This window comes from Oncorhynchus mykiss, chromosome 22 (assembly GCF_013265735.2).
Source record: "Oncorhynchus mykiss isolate Arlee chromosome 22, USDA_OmykA_1.1, whole genome shotgun sequence".
Taxonomy (NCBI): domain Eukaryota; kingdom Metazoa; phylum Chordata; class Actinopteri; order Salmoniformes; family Salmonidae; genus Oncorhynchus; species Oncorhynchus mykiss.
Window position 1 is genome coordinate 16,569,616 of NC_048586.1, and position 27,550 is coordinate 16,597,165.

At 41.4% G+C, this 27,550-nt stretch overlaps 1 protein-coding gene across 7 annotated transcripts in view; it reads right to left on the reverse strand.

Annotated features, from left to right (window-relative positions):
* The window catches only part of LOC110501500 (sodium-driven chloride bicarbonate exchanger), a 55,420-nt gene extending 28,361 nt beyond the window's left edge, over positions 1-27,059 (reverse strand). For 2 of the 7 annotated variants that reach the window (XR_002470218.2, XM_021579105.2), the window contains exons 1-2: positions 8,824-9,065; positions 2,296-2,377 (exon numbers count right to left, since the gene is read on the reverse strand). Coding sequence is in view for 5 of the 7 variants with exons in the window: in XM_021579105.2 (XP_021434780.2) it covers positions 2,296-2,377; positions 8,824-8,880 (139 nt within the window). In the remaining 2 variants the exon portion in view is untranslated. Of the gene's footprint in view, positions 1-2,295; positions 2,378-8,823; positions 9,118-26,585 lie in introns of those variants that run through there. The other 5 variants (XM_021579106.2, XM_021579109.2, XM_021579107.2 and 2 more) reach the window with 5 other exon arrangements.
* Between the last annotated feature and the right edge of the window lie 491 nt (positions 27,060-27,550).

Sequence of the window (27,550 nt, forward strand, 5' to 3'; positions counted from 1 at the left end):
GGGCTTTAAGAAGGCAGCTAGCAGCCTCTGCTGTTCAAACCAATTCCAGTTATCCCACAAACACTAGCGTATCATTGCTAATCACTTCCTCTATTTACACAAGTACTGGGAACTTCAGTGCGATAAATGCATAGCTGGAAATGAAAATGAAATTATTTGGAAGTAACATCCTTGAAAGCTCAGCATAAATAAATATGTGCATTCGTGCATGCATTTGTGTGTGTGTGTATGTTTTCGTGTGTGTGTGTGTGTGTGTGAGTGTGTGTGTGTGTGTGTGTGTGTGTGTGAGAGAGAGAGCATTTGTGCCTGTGGAGGCTCCTCAGAGGAGGAAGGGGAGGACCAATTTTCACAATTTCAGAAAAATGTAAATAGTGAAACATTAAAAAAGTTACAACTATACTAAATATAATCACGTCACCAAATAATTAATTAAAACACACTATTTTGCAATGAATGTCTACAGTGTCTACAGTACGACAGCACTCTGTAAGGTAGAACCATGGTGTAGCCAGAGGACAGCTAGTTTCCATCCTACTCTGGGTACATTGACTTCAATTCAAAACCTAGGGAGCTCAAGGTTCTCACCCCTTCCATAGACTTACACAGTATTATGACAACTTCAGGAAGATGTCCTCCAACCTATCAGAACTCTTGCAGCATGAACTGACATATCCTCCATCAAAGGATCATAGAATGAATCTAGGACCAAAAGCATAAGCTACAGTTAGCTAGCACTGCAGTGCATACAGTGTTGTGAGTAGTTGACTTAAAAAGAGAGAAAGACAATAGTTGAACAGTTTTAAACAAATTAATTTATTAAAAATTGAAGGAAAAGCAAGAGCGAGAGAGCGAGAGGGATAGCGAGAGAGATATATATTTCATTGTAGTTTCTTCACTTACTTAGCTAGCGAATGCAGCTAGCTAGTTTAGCCTACACAAACACCCAGCTCAAACAGAGAGGGATGCAATGTTAGCTAGCTGGCTAAGGCTATCCAACACTGGAACTCTTCCAAGTCAAGGTAAGCATTTGGTTTTATACATTTGCTGACTGTACACTGTCCTGCATGATTGTAATGGGTTTTCTAACGCTTTAGTTCTAGTAGCTATGTTGACTATGACGTTAGGCAATATGGTGACAACAATGTAGACTGTGTGTAGCGGTTAGCGGTTATGATATGTTTTTTTCGACTGGTCAGCTGTCTTGTGTTGTGCACTGAAGTCCACAAGCGAATGGAAAAGGGGAGAGGAGAGTACGTAGATGTGAGAAGGAATAATTCAAAGTGATCATGATGTTTGTATGTGGGTGCTATGAAAGTGTTTGCAGGTAATCAAGGGTGTAATCATTCCGCCGATTCTTTTGAAAAATGTTTCTTAAACGGAAGCAAACGGAACGAAACGGTGATAAACATACCTGAATGTGTCCAATATAAACTCTAGTTTGCAACTGTTGCACTAATGTTTACACCCTAGATCAGCTAGATGCAGGCAAGAGTGTGCAAGGTGTATTGAATGTCTCACTGTCTGTCACCTTGATTACACACATTTTTCTCTCGGCCTATGCACTTACGTTGTAAACTTTCAATAATAGCCTAGGTTATAGCAACCTCATGATAGGTATAGGGAAAATTTGAGTATCACATAGTAGCCTAAACCTATCAATGTTACATTGAACTGGGTGAAGGGAATATGAATGACAGTTATCCAATATGCTGTAATAGAAATAAGGCCATGCTCATAACATTTTTTATTTGTCCTCCCTCATCTTAAACGGCACGGACCGCCACTGCTGTGTTCTCAGACTGTGTTGTTCAGATACTGTGATTCTGGCCTGGGGGCTTGTGAGTGACTTCACACGGAAGAGACCTGAGCACACACTGTTGGCGTGAGCTGAATCCTAGTCACAACACACAACACAGAGTCACCAGCCACTATGCATTAGAGCAACTTAAGAACCAGGCAAATCAAACTTCACAAAGTGTTACTATGTGCTAAAATGAGCAGGTCTTCTCTTTGGTCGTCAGGTTTTTACAATTCAGATACAAAGATAGATGATTTTCAGCGATCTACACACTATTGAAATCATGAGTCACGACTAACCGACCAATCAGAGCGCTGCAGCTCAAGCAGCTCTCGTTACCACCCTCTCTAGTCTCACGGGTACGGTGTCCATATTAGGTCAGCCTCAGTCTTGATAACAACAGCCTTCTCTCAATTGGCCCTGTGGGTTGGTTGCCTTCTAACCTTCTTTTCAGGCTTCCACACAATTAACTTAAGGTATTGTACTACATAATGTACCTTCGAGTTCCTCCTTCTCAAAATTGGTTTTCACCATGGACCGGTATCCACCTCTGTCCACCACAGCCTCTTCATCATTTCTCTGTGAAGGAGAGACAAAAACTGAAATGATTGAAATTACATAATTGGAATGTTGAATCCATATAGGCATTATGTACATGTAGTCCTTATCTTCCCCAAGAGAATATTATTGCTTTCTAAAAGACTGGATAACAGCCAGGAGTCTCATTTGGCATGGTTGCTTTGAGGTGCACTGAATCACACTGATCACACTTAGCTAGCAGATTGTAAAGGGCTAATGTGACGTGCCATTAACCAATACAGGTTAGGTACTGTTTGGCGTAGCACAGATGATTTTTTCACCAACCTTAACTTGGCGATACTTCCTCAATTCCCGACTTGGAAGACAACCAATGTCCGTTAGGAAATAAAAATAAATGTTTTGCTCCATGAAGTAATCCAACAATGTGTACGACGCCATCTTGTCTCTTTCAAATCGTCTCTCTCATTGACTGAGACAGGTGGGTGTCCACCACAAAGTGCTGCAGGTCACGATGACACTCAGCTGTCTCGATCAATGAGAGAAGATTTGAAATAGACAAGATGGCAGACTTATCTAATAACCCCTATCAACCAGCTGGAACAGAGTAATGGTCAGACTAGGCAATATTTTTAGTAGCTATATCACACTTTGGTTCATCAGAATTGCACGTTATGCTTGTTGTCTTAGCTGCATGCTCATGGGAGCCAGGTCACCTAAGCATTTCAATGTTCCAGCTCAAACAATAATCTACTCGAGGGACAACAAAAAAGTACTCAAAGTATAGTTTATTCCTGACAAATAACGTTGACAGACTTACATATCAAGAATTATAAACTGGCACGTTAGCTACAATAAGCATTGGGGCTATAGAAGTGAGCGAGGTTATAACATCAAAACAGAAAGGGTATATAAGACCTTTGTGAGAAGTAAGTTGACCTCAGAAAAGGTCATTAAATGGTGACAAAAAGACAGCTGGATAGTGTAGATTTACACACTGCGTTTCCTGTTTGGCAAAGCCCCAGTCTGACTAAAAGAGCCTCTTCTAAAAACCCTTATCAGAACAAACAACCACTCAGTCCTATTGCGAATGAACTGTGATGCAGTTACTTAACACATTTTAACACATATGGCAACTTACACCACACAATCATTGTGCAACGAATCCTCTGCTCTCCAAAACAATAGACGGAGGAAGAAGTGTCTAAATGAAGTGTGAACGTGTCAGATGTGTGGTGCTGATGAGAGGGAGACGTGGGGGTATTAGTGGTGAGTGCTGCTGATTTGATGACCTCACATGTCCACCTATGTAATGGCGGCAGGGAGGATGATGAGAGAGAGAGAAACAGTGTGTGAGAGCGAGAGCGAGCGAGAGAGAGAGAGAGAGAGAGAGAGAGAGACAGAAGGGACAGATGGGTGTCATGACACAGCAAGATGCTCACAAATCTAATTTAAAGGGATTTCCCCTTCGAAACCCTAGGAATTACAACCTCCAACTGAGCAGTCTTTGTCCGGATGTGACGTGTTGTCAATGTAGATTACAATCCCACAATTATGCTTTGTCATTGTTATGACTTGGGCTATGGTCTCAGGGTGGCTGTTATATTGCGAAGTCCAAATGTTATGTTGCTGCTGCAAACAATAAGAACGTACAAATAACAAAGATGGCACAGAAATCCAACAACCCAACAACTTCAAGATGTCTTACCCCTGCTTCAGTTGAACACAAACCCTACATGGTGTTCTGTCTAAATGCAAGTACTTCTGCTGTTCTGTTAGCAGATATTGGCCAGCTCTATCCTGACCTGCTGCTTCCCCAGACACACAGCCAGCCGGACAAGGGCACTGAATTATCATCTCAACTCTGTTCAAGCCTTCGCAGTAGTTCACAGCTCTATATTTTAACATGCCTTATTGAGTGCCTTCCATTCACTTAATATGCTAATGCTAATGTGTGCAGGTGGCAGCTCGGAGGTCGTATGACCAGAACTCCCAGGAGATGGGGGGGGGGTCTGGAACTGCAGGATGGAGCAGAAGAGTGCACGTCACCAGCCCACTCAGTGATTTCTGCAAGAGGTAAATACACTGCCTGTGAGGGAGCCTTTGAGGAGACATAAGAGAGAGAGCTGCACACAGCAGAGAGAGAAGCATGGCCAGATGAAGATATATTCCCTCTAACACCTTGGCCTTTCCACACAGGGGCATGGAGTAGCAGGCAGAGCAAGTGAATTGTGGGAAGGCTCTAGTAAGCTAAGTGCAGCACTTCAATGATACTGCCCCCAACAAAGAGTCCTTGAATGTCTTTGTCAATCCTGCTCAACAGATATACTCTTTGATTGGTTTATCAGTGTGAACTGTCAGAAACATACTGCAACATTGGACAGGCCTGCATACATTAACCGGAAAGTTGCTAACGTTTGATGAATGCGCGGAGATATATGTGAAAGATCCGGTAGTTTGTTGTACCATGTGCTCTATATATGAGTCGCTCTCTATATGAGTTACCACACACACAGACACACACGCATACATAGGCTCACAGACATGAGAGCACTTAATTCAAAAGATAAGCATTTTATGTGCTAAAAAATGTGACATTTAGTTTGTATAAGACATGATCCAGATCCCTCTTCTCCTGACATAAATACTGTCATTACAATGTCAGCATGTCTATGGAAATGTGTGACCCAAATAGCTGTCTTCTCCCTAACCGCCCGAAGCCTACGGAGTGTTCCGGAGAACTAGCAGTAATAACCTCATTACTGACAACGAGTTAGGTGTCGAAAGCATTCCACAGGGATGCTGGCCCATGTTGACTCTAATGCTTCCCACGGGAGTGTCAAGTTGGCTGGATTTCCTTTGAGTGGCGTCCCATTCTTGATGCACATGGGAAACTTTGTGAAAAGTGTGTGAAAAACCTAGCACTCTTGCAGTTCTTGACTGGCACCTGCTACCATACCTCGTTCAAAGGCACTTCGATCTTTCGTCTTGCCCATCTCGCCCCAGGAATGGCAGACATACACAAACAAGGTCTCAATTGTCTCAAGGCTTCAAAATCCTTCTTTTAACCTGACTCCTCCCCTTCATCTACACTGATTGAAGTGGATTTAACAGGTGACATCAGTAAGGGATCATCGCTTTCACCTGGCCAGTCTATGTCATGGAAAGAGCAGGTGTTCCTAATGTTTTGTACACTCAGTGTATATTAGTATTATAGCACCAGCGCTGCAGTAAATCAATAAGAAGGTCTGGCCTGTCAATAGTGCTATGTATACAATTAGCACACCCTGAACACAATCAATAAACAAACAGGGTCCCATGTCTCACTGCTTCACTGGGGCAACTTGGACAGGGCATCATGACATGGATATCACACAACATTTTTCCACGGGTAGTTGTTACGAGCCGTTTCGAGAGAACTGAAGCCAATTGAACAAGTTATGCTATATTCTTCAAACACAGTTAGTGCACCATGTTCATACCAAGCACAGGAAATGTGAAACATTGACGAAGTCGGTATGTTGTACATCTGTGTGCACTAAGAATGACAGAATCAGCTTTGTTTGGATGGGTTCTCTAACATAGTCATAAACTGACAAATGAAATCTACTTAGTAACCAAAATTAGTCGATTTTTTTAATTACTAAAAGCTTCTAAAGTGTAAACCAAACGAAGTGCGTGAAAACCATGCTGGATGTGGCAAAAAGCTACATGAAACTTTGAAGACAGCTGCTCTGATTCTTCAGCCAGGCCTGTCATGTGCGTGAACAGGTTGTGCGGGAGGGGGATTCTCGGATTCAGAAAGCATCAAAAACAGAGACAATACATCGCGCACTAGCGACTCCTGTGGCGGGCCTGGTTGCTAGGTTCACAGGGTTTCCTCCGACACATTGGTGCGGCTGGCTTCCGGGTTGGATGCGCGCTGTGTTAAGAAGTAGTGCGGCTTGGTTGGGTTGTGTTTCGGGGGAGGCATGGCTCTCGATCTTCGTCTCTCCCGAGCCCGTGCGGGAGATGTAGCGATGAGACAAGATAGTAACTACTAACAATTGGATACCACAAAATTGGGGAGAAAAAGGGGGAAAATGTTTAAATAAATAAAAAAAATTAAAAAACAGAGACAATTAAAGACAAAAAGTTCAGAGGTCAAAGATCAAGTTTTCGAAAGCATTGATGATATCTCTCCATGGCCGCGTCTCAAATGTCACCCTATTCCCTATTCGGCGTACTACTTTTGACCAGTGCCCATTGGGACGCAACCAATCTATTGTAGAATAATGTACTAATGGTCTGGTCTCATCAAGTGCAGTAAGAGTACATCCAAGCTGTAACTACAGCGCAGCAGCATTTCTGTGTTCGAGCAAACATCTGGACTTGGGAGCATTACAGTACACATCCCACACTACTGTAGTGCTTCAATGACGCAGTAGCACGCTCTGCTATCAGACCTGTCACTCCCACAACACAGACACGAGCATAGAAGTTCATCTACAAATGACATCTACAGTGCAACTGAAGTATGGGTGAAGTGTGTTATCATTGATTACATGTGCTGTATAGATCTAGCATTTCTGGTTTGCCTTGGCTCATGTTTCCCTGAAACCTGTCTTGGACATCAAATCAAAATCAAAATCAAATGAAACGTTATTGGTCGCATACACTTATTTAGCAGATGATATTGCGGGCGTAGCGAAATACTTGTGTTCCTAGTTCCAACAGAAGCTCTGGCCCTGGACCAACGCTAGGACATAAGGGCCCATTTGGATTCTGAAGGACACTGCTGTCCTTCCACAGCTGCTGTGGCACATGGGTCAGGCTCCGTGGCCAGGACCCAGGTTGGTAATCTGCATGCTGATACACAGGAGGGATCAAAGTCTGTACAGTGCTTCAGGATTAAAGTGCACCCCGCGCATTTTGCTTAGCGATATATTAACAGAACATTTACTTACTTAGTCCTCTTTGTCCCGGCTGCACAGTACATTAGCTTCCATTGAAATGTGTTCCTGAATGTATTCAGTTTTGTCTGTGTGCATCCGGAAGTGTTCATGTTTGTCGTGGGTAGCGTTCTACGCTGTCTGTACAATATAGCAGGCCAAGGCGTGTATTGTTGTGCGTGTAAAGTGTTCATGTAGTGTGTTTTAGGAAGCAATGGCTTGTGACCTATTTTCCCCCCAAACTACAACACCTCTCTATGTGGGGTTTCTGACTAACCTGGTGTGACATCCAACACTCTATCCAACACTACATGTGTGCTTCTACACCTGCATTGCTAGGCTGTTTTGGGGGTTTTAGGCTGGGTTTCAGTACAGCACATTGAGATATCAGCTGATGTAAGAAGGGCTTTATAAATGCATTTGATTTGATTTGATAGTGACTACATCCAACACCACATCCAACACCACATCCAACACTCCCAATGAGAATGACATCGAGCATACAGCAGCAGCATGACATACTGTAGGAATGAATGACGAGAGAGAAAAAAAGATGACCAGAGATCAGCAGGCTACAATACATGAACAACGGTGATGAAAATAGAAAGGGTGGTGATGTGGAATAGTGTTGGCCTAACTCGCACTGTGGAAGCACTGTGCACTCAAAGGCAAAAGGCATATTTAAGAGCAGAGGACTGTGGGGGATTAGTGGGGGCAGCCCAAGTGATTTAATTGGATGAGGCAGACATAATTTGGGGTCTGATCCGTGCAGATGGCAATGTTCACTCTGGCAGCAATAGCACCAGCAGCCTCGTAATGACAACAACACCGTGCTCAGATGGCTCCGGGGTGAAGTTTCCCATAGGTACAGATCTAGGTTCAAACTGGCCCAAGATCAGCGTCAACTGCTCAGATGAGCTCAGCTTTGCATAGTACATAATACAAAGAATACAGTCCTGCAACCTCCATTCACTTTTCCCGCAACAAAGTTGGCACCTCTATAAGAATCACAAAGGACATCCAAAAACATATCATCCCTACAGGCTCTGTAATACAAAATGGCAAGCAGGCTTTGCCTTTGCTGGTGCAGAATTAATATGGGTGCACTCATCTCCTCTCCTGTATCCCAAGGATCAATGGCTGACATCAGCAAGACAGGCCATCTCCTATCTCTCCCACCTCGGCCCCCTGGCTACCCTCTATCTCTCCTCTATCTTCTCCTATCTCTGAGAGGTGTACTTACTGTACTCTTCGATACAGTGTTCACTCCGCTATTAACGTTACACCGTTCAAATAGTATACTTCGCTGTGTTAACTTTGCCCTGATGTCATTAAAGCACAGGATACTGCAAGCATGATAAACTGAAGCTGTTGACACTGAGTTGTACAGATATATCTAAAAGGCTTTTAGCATTAACAGGAAACATCAGCATCACACACACTTTAACCTTAGATAGCCTTAAGAACATCTGGCGAAGAACATCCTCCCAAACACAGAGCAGCACAGAGTGCAGAGCATAGTCACACCATTACAGAGTAAACAGAGCACAGTTATACCTTTAAAGAATAAAAACGACTTTTAGGACCCAAGCCTCCAGCAGAATGCATGAACATATCCTTAAGGTGTCCTCTTGTACTTAGGAGTGCTGCTGATCCGAGGTCAGGAGGCTGAGCTGAGCTCCGTAGTACCTGTGTGCCTCTGCTGCCGGGACAGGCACACACTCTGCAAAGCAGTCTACCTTCTCACGATGACAGGAACAGCCTTACAAATGCACACTCACTCCCTCTGTTGATTTTAACAACTGAGCAACCATTTATCCACCAATCCTGCATGAGATTACAACAATGACATCACTGGTGTCCAGACTCTTCTCTAAGAGGGAGATAGCTGGTGCTAAGCCATTGTGTTTCCCTCTTTTGTATGGCTTTCAGAGTAAAGCCCCTGTTGTAGCAGCTTGCCATCACTGCACCACTCCGCTCCGCACCGCCTTGACCTGTCAGCCTAGCCACTCTGGCCTGACCTTGTTCTCTCTCTCTCTCTCCCTCTCTCTCTCTCTCTCTCTCTCTCTCTGCAGACTGGAGCTCAGGTAAACCATGAGGCAATACAAAAGATGGGGAGTTATCACCCAAACGCACTCAACTAAAACCCTTCTATATAGTGTAAGTTCATTATTTTAAAGGCCCAGTGCAGTCAAAAACGTATGTTTTATATTTCTACACTGTGAGGTTGGAATAATATGATAATGCCTTTTTAGTGTAAGAGCTGCTGAAAAGACCGCCTGAAATTTCCGCCAGTTTTGGTGGGAGGGAGTTGTGTTCCAAACCTCTGCCAATAACAGCAAATGTTCCGTTTTTCTCCTCCCACTCAAACCACTCCCAGACAGCCCTAGCTAAATTCTTGCTTGAGCAATGTCTCTTTGCTAAGAAGCTATTTTTGTTTATTTTTGACCATTTCAATTGAAAACAATCATAGTAAGCTACTTCATTGTTACCCAGAAATAATTTGATATTGAGATAAAAACAGCTGCATTGGACCTTTAAGTGATGCATTGCCTACCAGTACCAGCATTTACATGTTGAACAATGTTCGTTTGTGTATCAATGCCAGTTTGAACAAACACAACAGTGCCACTGACACTGAGATAATTCAATTGTTTAGCATTGATTTTATGAATCTATTTTAGAGACACATAAGGATGTACTTTGATAGAGAGACCAGTGAACAGAAATAAAATGCTTTTTCAAGCACATAAAAAATGCTTCTGACAACTAACTTAACACACTTCTGTGTCCAGGTGTTGACACCTGAATGAACAGTATTGTCATTATAAGCATTTTTTTAGGCAAGCAAGTCCATGGTAGTTCATGAAACATAACAATTACAAAAGAAGAAATGGTAACCTGTGTTGGGCAGAACTTGTGCTGCTCATCAGTATTTTTTATTTTTTTTATTTAACTTTCATTTAACTAGGCAAGTGAGTTAAGAACAAATTCTCATTTACAATGACGGTCTACCAAAAGGCAAAAGGCCTCCTGCGGGGACGGGGGCTGGGATTAAAAATACAAATAAATTAAATAAAAATATAGGACAAAACACACATCACAACAAGAGAGACAACACAACACTACATAAAGAGAGACCTAAAGACAACAAAATAGCAACATGACAACACAGCATAGTAGCAACACAACATGATAACAACATGGTAGCAACACAACATGGCAGCAGCACAACGTGGTAGCAGCACAAAACAGGGAACAAACATTATTGGGCACAGACAACAGCACAAAGGGCAAGAAGGTAGAGACAACAATACATCAGGCAAAGCAGCCACCACTGTCAGTAAGAGTGTCCATGATTGAGTCTTTGAATGAAGAGATGGAGATAAAACAGTCCAGTTTCAGTGTTTGGTTGCAGCTCGTTCCAATAGCTAGCTGCTGCAAACTGAAAAGACAAGCGACCCAGGGATGCGTGTGCTTTGGGGACCTTTAACAGAATGTGACTGGCAGAACGGGTGTTGAAAGAGGGTTTTATAAATAAGCATCAACCAGTGGGTCTTGCGACGGGACATACAGAGATGGCCAGTTTACAGAAGAGTATAGAGTGCAGTGATGTGTCCTATAAGGATATAATCTCTACATAATCTCTACATAATACACTACTTTTGATCAAAGCCCTGGTCAAAAGTAGTATAAAGGGAATTGGGTGCCATTTGGGACGCAGTCTGAGTGAGCCTTTTGGAGAGCAAAGGCCTCCACATGTCTAGTGGGGCACATTACTAGCATGATACTGTTCTATGCCATATGCTTCATCAATCACATCCGTTTGAGCCACCAGTACTTTTCAACAGGGTTGAGATGACAGTTATGGTTTTTAGGCCAAATACTTCTCAGGGGGAAGCCAACATATACAGTGCATTAGGAAAGTATTCAGACCCTTTGACTTATTCCACATTTTGTTAAGTTACAGCTTTATTCTAAAATGTATTTTAAAAATGTTTTCCCTCATCAATCTACACACAATATTTGTATTTTTATTTTTCACCTTTATTTAACCAGGTAGGCCAGTTGAGAACAAGTTCTTCTTTTCAACTGAGACCTGGCCAAGATAAAGCAAAACAGTGCGACAAAATCAAACAACACAGAGTTACACACAAACAAACGTACAGTCAATAACACAATAGAAAAATCTATGTACAGTGTGTGCAAACGTAGAAGAGTAGGGAGGTAGGCAATAAATAGGCCATAGATGCGAAATACTTACAATTTAGCATTAACACTGGAGTGATAGATGTGCAGATGATGATGTGCAAGTAGAGATACTGGAGTGCAAAAGAGCAAGAGGGTAAGTAATAATATGGGGGTGAGGTAGATTTACAGATGGGCTGTGTACAGATACAGTAATCGGTAAGCTGCTCTGGCAGCTGATGCTTAAAGTTAGAGAGGGAGATATAAGACTCCAGCTTCAGTGATTTTTGCAATTTATTCTGGTCATTGGCAGCAGAGAACTGGAAGGCAAGGCAGCCAAAGGAAGTGTTGGCTTTGGGGATGACCAGTGAAATATATCTGCTGGAGCGCGTGCTACGGGTGGGTGTTGCTATGGTGACCAGTGAGCTGAGATAAGGCTGGGCATTACCTAGCATAAACTTATAGATGACCTAGAGCCAGTGGGTTTGGCGACAAATGGTCAGTTTTACGAGGGTATGAGTGAAGGAGGCTTTGTTTGCGAAATAGGAAGCCAATTCTAGATTTAATTTTGGATAGGAGATGCTTAATGTGAGTCTGGAAGGAGAGTTTACAGTCTAACCAGACACAGAGGTATTTGTAGTTGTCCACATATTCTAAGTCAGAGCCGTCCAGAGTAGTGATGCTAGTCGGGCGGGAGGGTGCTGGCAGCAATCGGTTGAAGAGCAAGCATTTAGTTTTACTTGCATTTAAAAGCAGTTGGAGGCATCGGAAGGAGTGTTGTATGGCGTTGAAGCTTGTTTGGAGGTTTGGGTTAGGGTGTCCAAAGAAGCGCCAGAAGTATACAGAATGGTGTCGTCTGTGTAGAGGTGGATCAGATAATCACCAGCAGCAAGAGCGACATCATTGATATATACAGAGAAAAGAGTCGGCCCGAGAATTGAACCCTGTGGCACCCCCATAGAGACTGCCAGAGGTCCGGCCAACAGGCCCTCCCATTTGACACACTGACTGAGAAGTAGTTGGTGAACCAGGTCAGGCAGTCACTTGAGATGCCAAGGCTATTGAGTCTGACGATAAGAGTGCGGTGATTGACAGAGTCGAAAGCCTTGGCCAGGTCGATGAAGACGGCTGCACAGTACTGGCTTTTATCAATGGCGGTTATGATATCGTTTAGGACCTTGAGCGTGGCTGAGGTGCACCCATGACCAGCTCGGAAACCAGATTGCATAGTGGAGAAGGTACAGTGGGATTAGAAGTGGTCCGTGATCTGTTTGATAACTTGACTTTCAAAGATTTTAGAAAGGCTGGGCAGGATGGATATAGGTCTATGACAGTTTGGCTCTAGAGTGTCTCCCCCTTTGAAGAGGGGGATGACCGCGGCAGCTTTCTAATCTTTGGGGATCTCAGACGATATGAAAGAGAGATTGAACAGGCTAGTAATAGGGGTTGCAACAATTTTGGCAGATCATTTTAGAAGAGAGGGTCCAGATTGTCTAGCCCAGCTGATTTGTAGGGGTCCATATTTTTTAGCTCTTTCAGATCAGCTGTCTGGATTTTAGTGAAGGAGAAGCGGGGGGGCTTGGGCAAGTTGCTACAGGCGGTGCTGAGATGTTGGCCGGGGTAGGGGTAGCCAAGTGGAAAGCATGGCCAGCCGTAGAAAAAATGCTTATTGAAATGATCAATTATCGTAGATTTATCGATGGTGACAATGTTTCCTATCCTTAGTGCAGTGAGCAACTGGGAGGAGGTGCTCTTATTCTCCATGGACTTTAGTGTCCCAAAACCTTTGGGAATTAGTGCTATAGGATGCAAATTTGTGTTTGAAAAAGCTAGCCTTAGCTTCCCTAACTGACTGAGTATATTGGTTCCTGACTTCCCTGAAAAGTTACATATCGCGGGGGCTATTCGATGCTAATGCAGACCACCACAGGCAGTCAAGTCTGGGGTGAACCAGGCAGTCTCTATGGGGGTGCCACAGGGTTAAATTCTCGGGCCGACTCTATCTGTTCTTAGTTCTACATTTTTTGAATGGGGAATGCTTATTTAAGATGGAGAAGAAAAACCTTTTAAAGAGCAACCAGACATCCTCTACTAACGGGATGAGGTCAATATCCTTCCAGGATACCCGGGCCAGGTCGATTAGAAATGCCTGCTCGTGTTTTAGGGAGCGTTTGACAGTGATGAGGGGTGGTCGTTTGACTGCGGACCCATTACGCACGCAGGCAATGAGGCAATGATCGCTGAGATCCAGGTTGAAGACAGCATAGGTGTATTTAGAGGGCAAGTTGGTCAGGATGATATCTAAGAGAGTGCCCATGGTTATGGATTTGGGGTTGTACCTGGTAGGTTCCTTGATAATTTGTGAGAGATTGAGGGCATCTAGTTTAGATTGTAGGACGGCCGGAGTGTTAAGCATGTCCCAGTAGATTGCAACTCTGCCCCCTTTGGCAGTTCTATCTTGTCGGAAAATGTTATAGTTAGGGATGGACATTTCAGGATTTTTGGTGGCCTTCCTAAGCCAGGACTCAGACATGGCTAGGACATCCGGGTTGGCAGAGTGTGCTAAAGCAGTGAATAAAACAAATTTAGGGAGGAGGCTTCTAATGTTAACATGCATGAAACCAAGACTTTTACAGTTACAGAAGTTAACAAATGAGAGCGCCTGGGAATGGGAGTGAAGCTACCATAATACATTTTAATGACAAAGCAAAAGCAGGTTAATAGACATTTTTGCTCTTTATTGAAAATAAAAAACTGAAATATTACATTTACATACATAAGTATTCAGATGCTTTACTCAGTACTTTGTTGAAGCACCTTTGGCAGCAATTACAGCATCAACTCTGCTTCGATATGACTCTACAAGCTTGGCACACCTGTATTTGGGGAGTTTATCCCATTCTTCTATTTTCAGGTCTCTCCAGAGATGTTGGATCGTGTTTAAGTCCGGGCTCTGGCTGGGCCACTCAAGGACATTCAGAGACTTGTCCCTTAAAAGCCACTCCTGCGTTGTCTTGGCTGTGTGCTTAGGGTCATTGTCCTGCTAGAAGGTGAATCTTCTCCCCAGTCTGAGGTCCAGAGTGCTCTGGAGCAGGTTGCCATCAAGGATCTCTCTGTACTTTCCTCCGTTCATCTTTGCCTTGATCCTGACTAGTCTAAGAGTCCCTGCTGCTGAAAAACATCCCCACAGCATGATGCTGCCACCACCCTGCTTCACCGTAGGGATGGAGCCAGGTTTCCTCCAGATGTGATGCTTGGCATTCAGGCCAAAGAGTTTAATCTTGGTTTCATCAGACAAAATAATCTTGTTTGTAATGGTCTGAGAGGCTTTATGTGCCTAGCAGGCTGTCATGTGCCTTTTACTGAGGAGTAGCTTCTGTCTGGCCACTCTACCATAAAGGCCTGATTGGTGGAGTTCTGCTGAGACGGTTGTCCTTCTGGAAGTTTCTCCCATCTCCACAGAGGAATTCTAGAGTTGTCAGAGTGACCATTGGGTTCTTGGTCACCTCCCTGACCAAGGTCCTTCTCCCCCAATTGCTCAGTTTGCCTGGGTGGACAGTTCTAGGAAGAGTCTTGGTGGTTCCAAACTTCTTCCATTTAAGAATGATGGAGGCCACTTTGTTCTTGGGGACCTTCAGTGCTGCAGAAATATTTTGGTACTCTTCCCCGAAACTGTGCCTCTACACAATCCTGTCTCGGAGCTCTACGGGCAATTCCTTCGACCTCATGGCTTGGTTTATGCTTGGACATGAACTGTCAACTGTGGGACCTTGGTGGACAATCAAGTTGCAGAAACATCTAAAGGATGATTAATGGAAACAGGATGTGCCTGAGCTCAATTTCGAGTTTCATAGCAAAGCATCTGAATACTTATGTAAATAAGATATTTCTGTTATTTATTTTTAATACATTTGCAAAAAAAAAAAAAAAAAACGAATTAATCCATTTTAGAATAAGGCTGTAACGTAACAAAATGTGGAAAAAAATCAAGGGGCCTGAATACTTTCCAAAGGCACTGTGTAATATATAGCTTTCAGCAACTACTGGACTAGAATATAATGAAAGAATATCCAATATTGATGATGATGATGCCTCTGAATATGAGTCTGATATATGAATGCAGTGAATACAGCAAAGCCATGTGGGCAATACATGAAGACATATCCCTCTGGGCAGAAACTGGCTGAATCAATGTTGTTTCCACGACATTTCAACAATTCAATGTGATGACGTTGAATCAATGTGGAAAACTGATTGGATTTGCAAAAAGTCATTATCGTAAGGGAATTTAGACTTGTTTTCACCCGACTTTTAACCTAAATCCAATGGCGTGGTGAAAGGTTTTGTTGATTTCACGTTGAATTCACCCTAGTTGACAACTCAACCAAATGTAAATCAAAACTAGGCGTTGAACTGACATCTGTGCCTCGTGGGATGTCACATAGAATAAGTTGTCATCTTCATGAATTCTTTGTATGTATCTTTTAAATATTTATATCTCATCTTTTTGTTGTGGATTTTTAACACGGGGCATTTTCTGCACGTAAATTACATTTCTGTAAACAACAGGCAAGGAAGTAAATCTGATCTAAATCAAATTGCTGATGAAGTGTGAGGTCTGATTGGATAATGAGCACATCAACATTTTGTGCACAGAGAATAGAGTCAGGAATACAGTATAGTGCTGTAAGCAGAGATTACTGTACTCATCATTCCACACGGCTCAAAACAACTTAAAGAGCATTCAAATGTTGGATCCTGACCTAAACCTCCATCTGCATGTTAAGAAGGTTGTCCAGTCCTGCTTTTATCATCTAAAAAATATAGCTTAAGTCAAGTCTTTTATTTCAGTCACTGATCTGGAGAAAGTTACACATGATTTTATTTCCCCACACCTAAATGACTGTGAAATTGGTTACGCACAGGAACAGAACAGAACAGCCTCGTCCACCGGTCGTCATGCTGTCCGTCATCACACCAGTCAATGCAGTCTATGAAGAGGATTGTATTTTGGGGGTTATATAAAAAGCTGCTTTACTGTCAACAGCAAATGGATAATGAAAACAAATCTCTTCGGAAGTGATTAGAGCAGCCGAGATGCCGGAAGTGCATCAAAATTCTATTTTTAATTTCATCTGGACTAGTTTGAAAAATGTTAATTGCATCCTTCCTTCCAGAAGCACTCAGAGACATGCTAAACTGAGGTTGACATCAGCGGCCTGTGCAGTTGCTGGATATGCTCTTAGGAAGCCCATCATCTAATGTGGTTTCGAGGCATAAGCGACATAAGCAGCTTAAGGCCCTGCGACCACTATGAAGTCAGTCTGGGTCTAAACTTATTGCTAGTTTGGATAGTAGAATAGGCTACACAACCCGCAATTTCGAAATTTGGTAGTGCATGAGCAGCCTTCCTTTTGTTATGTCAGTCACTGAAAGTCATTTAATTAACCCATGTCAGCTAACATTTAATAGATTGCTAGGTAAGTTGGTCTAGCCAGCTATCTACACCTTGTAGTAATCATGGCCGAATTGGGGCCCTGACCTCTAGAGGGCCCCAATTGATTTTGTTAGTCACTCTCACTCTGATATCATATGAACATGGCATAAGTCATAGCAAAATGAGATGAACTGCAGGACATCTGCTTTAAAACTGCAAAGTTGTCTCTCTGTCCCATAGAAAAAAAAGTAGAATTGCAGAAAATCGGCTTTAAAACTGCAACATTTCAAAAAAATATATATTTGTATTGGTGACATACACATATTTAGCAGATGTTATTGTGGGTGTAGAGAAATGCTTGTGTTCCTAGCTTCAACAGTGCAGTAGTATCTAAAAAAGATTCACAACAATACAAACAAATCTAAAAGTAAAAGAACGGAATTAAGAAATATATAAATATTTGATCGAGCGATGTCAGAGTGGCATTGACTAAAATACAGTAGAATAGAATACAGTATATACATACGAGATGGGTAAAGCAGTATGTAAACATTATTAAAGTGACTAGTGTTCCATTATTAAGGTGGCCAGGGATTTTAAGTCCATGTATACAGGGCAGCAGCCTCTAAGGTGCCGAGTTACGTAACCGGGTTAGCGATGGCTATTTACCAGTCTGATGGTCTTAAGATAGAAGCTGTTTTTCAGTCTCTCTGTCCCAGCTTTGATGCTGTCAGCGATTGGGTGCAGAGATGTAGCGGAGTCAGGCGCAGGACACAGGTTTTGAGCAACACAACTGAGTTTACTCAAAAAGTCAAGCAAAATTCCAAATAGGAACATACATACACACTAGCACAATCAACAACCACTAAAGACACCAACAATCACGGAGAGAACAGACATTTATGCCAGAGGGTTAAATAAGGAACATGATATGGGAATTGAAACCAGGTGTGTGTAATACAGACAAAACAAAACGAAACTGAAACATGGATCGGTGGTGACTAGGAAGCCCGTGACGTCGACCGCCGAACACCACCCAAACAAGGAGAAGGGCCGACTTCGGCGGAAGTCGTGACAGATGCACCTGTACTGACCTCGCCTTCTGGATGTTAACAGTGTGAACATCGGGCTCGGTGGTTTTCTGTACGGCTGAATTCCAGAATGTGTAGAATTGCAGGATATTATATTTAAAGCTGTAAAGGTTTCTCGCCACTCCTCTAAAATGTTTTGCCCGTGAGGTGGCGGGGATCCCCAACCAAGTCTCACTTAGGGCCCCCAAAAAGCTAGAAATGGCCATTCCATCACCCACCAATGCAGCCAACCAAAATACTTTAACAGTTATGTGCAGTGCAAGATACGTTAACTTTGTCCACAGGCAAATGTCGAATATAGTTTTATTCCTGGTTACAGACACCCTTGGCCTAAAGTGCACTCGAAGGGATGGATGACTGTCTATAACCACTGGAATCAAACTGGTTGAATCAACGTTGTTTTAGTGTAATTTGTCGACGTATTGTGACGTGGAATCTACATGGAAAATATATTGTCATCAAAAAGTCATCAAACGTTAAAAAAAAAAACCTGTTTGAAAAACGTCATCAACAAAAACTTTTGTTTTGAGTGTGGAATTTCAACCACAGGAGGATGTCATCATTGTAACCTCTTTTCAACATAGACAAACCCGGTATAAAATATGTTGAATTTGTACCTTTTAAACTAAGTCAGATTTTCAACCTTATTCCCACTATCAGAAAAAATATATATAGGCTGGGCAGCACCTCCTATGGAGTGTTGCTCTATCTACAGCTATTCAGTTGTTCTCCCACCAAAAGCTTCAACCAAGCCCTGCTTAGCGTTTATATTTGTCACTGTGTACGGTTACAGGCACACAATAAGGAGATTATTGTGGATAGTCAGATTAATGTAATATTTAGATTAAAATGCTTACATGCTTTACAAAAAGATCGATGTCCCTAATAATCCTGTTTACACGGACACATCTGAAATCAGGCTACCTGATGGCAATCCGATAAATGCAGAAAATCGCTAATCAGAATAAACTCTCTTCTACACCACTATTTCTGGGAAACATATTTGATTCTGAGTTCAGACATACAAGTTTGTATGTGAAAACTACTTATAAGACACATAGATTCAGTTGTTCCGAACTCACTTCGCTTGCGCTAAAGATGGAGGCTCCGTCGGCTGGTGCTAGCACATCCGCAGATCAAATACACCGCTGGAATGCCGATTAGGTGTCCTAATAATTTGAGATTTCGCAGAAAACCAGATGTTTTAAGGTGTTTACGTGACTACTGTGTAATCTGCCTACTGCCAAAATCAGTATAATATCTAATTATTACTGTGTACTCACTGACTACTACCAATGTGTTATCTTGAGAGGGATTATTGAGAGATGTCTTAAGACCTAAATGTATTCGAAGTCATTCCAACAGGTAGGTATAACAGCGCAAATTAAATGTAACCAGACTTTATAAGTCAAATTTCATCAATGAGACTATTTAGGCCTATATAGTATAGCATTTACAAAGTCATCAACAGCTTCCATTTCAATTCAACCCAGGGTTCAACTAAAAATAGACAACACGTAAATGTATACGCCTAAGGTTTCAAGCTTTGGTTGAATTAAAATGTTAGTCATTAATATGTTGGATTCACGTCTCCATCTCAACCAAAAGTCTAGGTTAAAGAAAAGGACTAAATCAAATCAAAGTGCAATTCATTTGATTTGATTTGATTAGATTTAGTCATATTCTTTAACTTAGATGTTTGGTTGAGATGGAGACATGTGCCACTGACTTAGTCTGGCTTTAATTCCAGTTTGCCTACAAATGAATAAATGATATGTTGGATGTACGTCTCCAAACAATCAAAGTAAAGAACAAGACTAAATCAAATCAAATCAAACATTAAATGCACTTTACATAAAGGTTGATTTGATTTAGTCCTATTCTTTACTTTGATTCTTGGTTCAGATGGAGGCATGAATCCAACGTATCAATTATTCATTTGTAGACAAACTGGAATTAAAGCCAGACTAAGTCAGTGGCACAGATGGAACTGCGTTGACAATCAATGTTGATATTTGGTTGCATTGACAACCAAACACATTTCAATATCCCTTTGGCAATAGAGTAAATAGCATATTAACTTGTTAACATAATGTGTTAACTTGTCAACAAGTTAATAGGCTATTTACTGTATTGCAAAAGTGGCCATGGATGTGTTACAAAGGTAATATTGGATTGTGTTTGTTTGACAACGCAATCAATTAACAACATTTAAAAGATATTTCATTATATGTTGGATTCCAACTAAACCAAAAATAAAAGTGAAAGTATAGGATTAAGCCAGTGGCTCAGATGAAACCTTCCAAGCATTAGATATCCTTTAAATGTTGATATTTTGTTAAGCTGTCAACCAAACACAATTCAATATTATTTTTTTAAATACAGTAAATAGCCTATCTTACAAACTAATGTAACCATATTTATTCAACCTTAAAATAAATAACACATCCATGGCCACATTTTGAGGTTAGCCTACAGTAACTATAAATGAAGGTGGAAAGCTTCAAGTTCCTTGGCGTAAACATCACTGACAATATGAAATGGTCCACCCACACAGACAGTGTGGAGAAGAAGGCGTAACAGCGCCTCTTCAACCTCAGGAGGCTGAAGAAAATTGGCTTGGCACCTAAAACCCTCACAAACTTTTACAGATGCTCAATTGAGAGCATCCTGTCAGGCTGTATCACCGCCTGGTACTGCACCTGCACCGCCCGCAACCGCGGAGCTCTCCAGAGGGTGGCGCGGTCTGCCCAACGCATCACCGGGGACAAACTACCCGCCCTCCAGGACAGCTACAGCACCAAATGTCCCAGGAAGGCCAAAAGATCATCAAGGACATCAACCACCCGAGCCACTGCCTGTTCACCCCGCTATCATCCAGAAGGCGAGGTCAGTACAGGTGCATCAAAGCTGGGACCGAGAGACTGAAAAACAGCTTCTGTCTCAAGGCCGTCCGACTGTTAAATAGCCATCACTAGATGGCTTACACCCAGTTACGTAACCCTGTACCTTGGAGGCTGCTGCCCCGTATACGTAGACTTGAAATCACTGGCCACTTTAATAATGGAACACTAGTTACTCTAATAATGTTTACATGTTTTTGCTTTACTCATCTCACATGTATATACTGTATTCTATTCTATTGCATTGTAGTCTATGCCACTTTATATATATATATATATATATATATATATATATATATATATATACCTTAATTCCATTATTTTACTTTTAGGTTGTGTGTATTGTTGTGAATTTTTACATTTTACTGCACTGTTGGAGCTAGAAACACAACCAATTCGCTACACCCGCAATAACATCTGCTAAACATGTGTAAACATATGTATGTGACAAATACAATTTGATTTGATTTGATTCGATGCAAAGGTTGCAGGTCTGAGGAGATATTCACAATTGTTATAATAATCTGCACAGAATCTTGTACAGCATTGATCACTTGCACTATGTCCTTTTAATGTGATCTCAACTGCAATCTAGGTCATTTGGTTGTGCTATTAGATAAGCACAGTTATAACACATTAAGTTGTATAAATACAAATATCTGACATTGTATTCCCATTTGAACTTTGTTGCAATATAAATGGTTGAAAGCACAGTGATAACACATTTAGATGACAACTAAACCAAAAATCTGACATTGTTTTTCCATTGGAATTTGGTTGAGCTTTCATATGGTTGAATGCATAGTGATAACACACTGGGAAATCCCAAAACTTCTGTCTGTCTTTTTGAGTCGGTGAAATAAGGTTGAAATCTCAACCAAATATTACCCACATTTCCACGTTGAAATGACATGGTTTGCCCAATGGGTTGTCTCTATAGGTGGGACAACATATTTGTTACAAATGGCAGCCTATTCCGTAGTGCACTACTTTTGACGGGAGCCCTATGTGCCCTGGTCAAAAGTAGTGTACTGAAAGGAATAGGCTGCCATTGGAAGGCATACAATTTGTCTGATCACTTATCTCATTTGTATTAAGAAGGCTCTCTCTGATCTTTAGCAGGGCACTTGGCAGGCACCCTGAGACGATCCCCAAGCATCAGGCTTATGAGTTCATAGGTTGCACTCATGAGTCTGTGATTCAGTGAATGTGAGTGTAAACATACTGTACAATCTATTTCCCTGGGTTCATATACTGTATAATCTCAGCGCATGAGGTCACTACTGGTTTTACCAAATGTAAAATTAAATGGCATCTGCCATAGGAGAAGCAATTACAACTATGTGTACAGGCCTGCAATGCTAAGCTACACTCAGCACTGAAAACGGTAGCCTGTTGTTGAAAGTCAGCTTTTTTCTACAGATTCACAAATGTATTCATTAGCAATATGTTAATATTAATATTTTAGAACACGGTGGTATAATTTGTCCTTGTGCAAGGAATTTACTCTTAGAAGAAAATAAAGAACTCTATTATATTCTATTTGAGATGACATGAGTATGGAAGCTCGTTCCTGCCACCCAATAAAATCTATGAGATAGTAAGTAAATTATGAGATGGTAAATCATAACTTTATTTGGTAAACAGCTGAGGAATGGGACAGGATAAATCTAACCACTCTCAAATACATAGACGAAAGGACTCTCCAATACAGTACATTCGGAAAGTATTCAGACCCCTTCTCTTTTTCCTCATTTTATTACATTACAGTCTTATTCTAAAATGGATTAAATATAAATGTTTCCTCAATCTACACACAATGCCCCAAAGCGAAAACAGAAATACCTCATCTACATACAGTGGGGCAAAAAAGTATTTAGTCAGCCACCAATTGTGCAAGTTCTCCGACTTAAAAAGATGAGAGAGGCCTGTGACAGACAAAATGAGAAAAAAAATCCAGAAAATCACATTGTAGGATTTTTTATTTATTTATTTGCAAATTATGGTGGAAAATAAGTATTTGGTCAATAACAAAAGTTTATCTCAATACTTTGTTATATACCCTTTGTTGGCAATAACAGAGGTCAAACGTTTTCTGTAAGTCTTCACAAGGTTTTCACACACTGTTGCTGGTATTTTGGCCCATTCCTCCATGCAGATCTCCTCTAGAGCAGTGATGTTTTGAGGCTGTTGCTGGGCAACACGGACTTTCAACTCCCTCCAAAGATTTTCTATGGGGTTGAGATCTGGAGACTGGCTAGGCCACTCCAGGACCTTGAAATGCTTCTTACGAAGCCACTCCTTCGTTGCCCGGGCGGTGTGTTTGGGATCATTGTCAAGCTGAAAGACCCAGCCACGTTTCATCTTCAATGCCCTTGCTGATGGAAGGAGGTCTTCACTCAAAATCTCACGATACATGGCCCCATTCATTCTTTCCTTTACACGGATCAGTCATCCTGATCCCTTTGCAGAAAGACAGCCCCAAAGCATGATGTTTCCACCCCCATGCTTCACAGTAGGTATGGTGTTCTTTGGATGCAACTCAGCATTCTTTGTCCTCCAAACACGACGAGTTGAGTTTTTACCAAAAAGTTATATTTTGGTTTCATCTGACCATATGATATTCTCCCAATCTTCTTCTGGATCATCCAAATACTCTCTAGCAAACTTGAGACGGGCCTGGACATGTACAGGCTTAAGCACTGCAGGATTTGAGTCCTGCATAGAGGTGGTAGGCTTTGTTACTTTGGTCCCAGCTCTCTGCAGGTCATTCACTAGATCCCCCCGTGTGGTTCTGAGATTTTTCCTCACCGTTCTTGTGATCATTTTGACCCCACGGGGTGAGATCTTGCGTGGAGCCCCAGATCGAGGGAGATTATCAGTGGTCTTGTATGTCTTCCATTTCCTAATAATTGCTCCCAAAGTTGATTTCTTCAAACCAAGCTGCTTACCTATTGCAGATTCAGTCTTCCCAGCCTGGTGCAGGTCTACAACTTTGTTTCTGGTGTCCTTTGACAGCTCTTTGGTCTTGGCCATAGTGGAGTTTGGAGTGTGACTGTTTGAGGTTGTGGACAGGTGTCTTTTATACTGATAACAAGTTCAAACAGGTGCCATTAATACAGGTAACGAGTGGAGGACAGAGGAGCATCTTAAAGAAGAAGTTACAGGTCTGTGAGAGCCAGAAATCTTGCTTGTTTGTAGGTGACCAAATACTTATTTTCCACCATAATTTGCAAATAAATTCATTAAAAGTCCTTCTCATTTTGTCTGCCATAGTTGAAGTGTACCTATGATGAAAATTACAGGCCTCTCTCATCTTTTTAAGTGGGAGAACTTGCACAATTGGTGGCTGACTAAATACTTTTTTGCCCAACTGTAAGTATTCAGACCATTTGTTATAAGACTCGAAATTAAGCTCAGGTGCATTCTGTTTCCATTGATCATAACTGAGATGTTTCTAAACTTGATTGGAGTCCACCTGTGGTAAATTGATAATTGATTGTCTATATAAGGTCCCACAGTTGACAGTGTATGTCCAAACGAAAACCAAGCCATGAGGTCGAAGGAATTGTGGCCTCCATCATTCTTAAATGGAAGAAGTTTGGAACCAGCAAGAGTTTGACAAAAAGCACATTAAGGACTCTCAGACAATGAGAAACAAGATTCTCTGGTCCGATGAGACTAAGATTGAAATCTTTGGCCTGAATGCCAAGTGTCACGTCTGGAGGAAACGAGGCACCACTCATCACCTGGCCAATACCATCCCTACAGTGAAGAATGGTGGTGGCAGCATCATGCTATGGAGATGTTTTTCAGCGGCAGTGACTGGGAGACTAGTCAGGATCGAGGGAAAGATGAACAGAGAAAAGTACAGAGAAATCCTTGATGAAAACCTGCCCCAGAGCGCTCTGGACCTCAGACTGGGGCAAAGGTTCATCTTCCAACAGGACAACGACCCTAAGTACACAGCCAAGACAATGCAGGAGTGGCTTCGGGTCAAGTCTCTGAATGTCCTTGAGTGGCGCAGCCAGAGCCCAGGCTTGAACCCGATCGAACATCTCTGGAGAGACCTGAAAATAACTGTGCAGTGATGCTCCCCATCCAACCTTACAGAGCTTGAGAGGATCTACAGAAACGAATGGGAGAAACTCCCCAAATACAGGTGTGCCAAGCTTGTAGCGTCATACCCAAGAAAATTTGAGGTTGTAATCGCTGCCAAAGGTGCATCAACAAAGTACTGAGTAAAGGGTCTGAATACCTTTGGAAATGTGATATTTCAGGTTTTATTTTTAATACATTTACTAACAAAATTTAAACACCTATTTTTGCTTTGTCGTTTTGGGGTAATGTGTATAGATTGATAAGGATTTTTCCCCCCATCCATTCTAGAATAAGGCTGTAACATAACAAAATGTGGAAAAAGTCAAGGGGTCTGAATAGTCTAAATAGTTTCCGAATGCCCTGTATGGATTTATGAGATCAAAATGATAGTTTTAACCATGTTTTGAATATAATCAGTGTTTGTTTACAATTACATTGTTTACAAACAATGGAGTTAAACAAGTTTATATTTTGGGTTCTGATGGGGTAAGACTGTTTGCTCATGAGGCATTTCTAAGTTATATTCTTCAATAATAATTTTAAAAATCCAAAAATGGATGTACCAGTCCCTGATTTACAAACAGGCACCAACTCACATCAACAAAACTCTCCAACCCATTATTAATATAGGACAATATCACCACAAACTAACTCTCTCTCTATCTCTCTCTCACACACACACATGCACCCTATCTTACTACTTACTAGTACTTACATACGACTAACTTACTTAGTACACACTTACAACTTACCATAATATTATGACTTACATATCTCAAAATAATGACTTGTTATCTAAAAATAATGGCATACTATCTCATAATTATGACTTACACTCTCATAATAACAACTTACTATCTCATAATTATTACTTACTATATCATTATACTGACATATTTCATAATTATGACCAACTCTCTCATAACAACGACTTACTATCTCATAATTATGACTTACTATCTCACAATAATGTCTTCCTCTCATAATTATGAATTACTATGTCATAATTTGTAGTCAGGTTAGTTTTTTGCCTGGCAGGAACGAGCATCCATACTGAGGAGAAGATAAATATATCGAGTTTCACTGATGTTATTATTTTACATTTATGAGAAGCCTATAATAGAATGGCTGCTTAATGGAACGTCATTCAACGTTATCAAAAATAAATTAAATTGCATTTCACATGAAATTACAAAAGTCATTCGTGAATAGGTTGAAACTGTCTGATGTGTGAAAAGAATATGGCATGTGTTATGCTAGGTATTGCCGTCATTGTAAATAATAATTTGTTCTTAAAACTGACTTGCCTAGTTAAATAAAGGTTAAATAAAAAGAAAATACAATATTTTAAAAAAACTGCAGGTGATTGATCATAGCGGATATAACAATTATACCGGCTTCCCTGTTGATCTAATTAGTTCGATATCGCTGATTTTGATATCGTCTAGAATATGACACTGTAGTACATTGAACATTATACTTGTCAAATATCTAAATTACTTTCACCCTCAAATATTTGGATCTTAAAGATGAGTGCCCCACAAAGAAGATAACGTCTGCCTAATCAGTGTATTGCAATGGGAAAGAGTAGCTTCTTACCGTTGGCAGTAGCGCCTCCATTTGAGCGCCTTGGTCCTTAATGTCCATGTTCGATAGTCTAATTCCCGGAGTATGGAATGGTAGTGTTATTTTTACTATTCCCAGTGTTAGATCTGAAAAGTGCAGTACGGAAAACCACGAATTGGCACGCTATGGTCACATGTTTAGCAGAAGTCGTGAAGCCTTGGCAGATATCATTATTCCTCACATGGGCGCAGTTTATATTTTATCAATACACAAACCATAAGCATCCTTCTTGCTTTGTGACGCCACAGAATAGATTGTTGGGAGCACATTTATTATCGAGGGAGTTTCTCATAAATGTAGAATTTTGGTAGGCTACCGTATCTGGCTGATGTTTATTACGACAAAAGTATCATTCTAAAAGACACCCGAGACAAACTTTACACAACTCACTGACTCAAATTGCATTAGAACAGAGAGCATATGCAATGACGTAACTACATATAAGCACACCTATAAAAAAATATATGTATATTATAATACAAATATATATTTTGTACACAATAAATAAAATAAATAACGGGTCAATATCTAAATGTTGCCCCTTGAGTTGATCAAAGTTCAGAACGCTTATTATATTCTTGGTCTGACCATTCTAATCGCAACTGCCTTTTTGCGAACGAGTGGAATCACCAACAGTGGTTTGTTCGTTTTATGTTCTCCTGCATCCCCAGCACTTGACTTCCGGGTGTGCCCTTTTACCAGCACATTCACCACGCTCTCTTAAACGGCCAACCCGCCTTCTCGCGGCACAGACCGAGGGCCTGAGACTTGAAACGAACAAGCCTACCCCAGCACGAAGTCGGCTCAAGTAGGCAAATAGAGACGCTGCTGGCAGAGTTTGCGAGATGCCGGACAAAAGGCCTTTTTAAAACCACCCTGCGATTCCTGCCGCGTCTACAGACATCCCTCAAACAACCAAAAACCTACTCTCGGAGAAT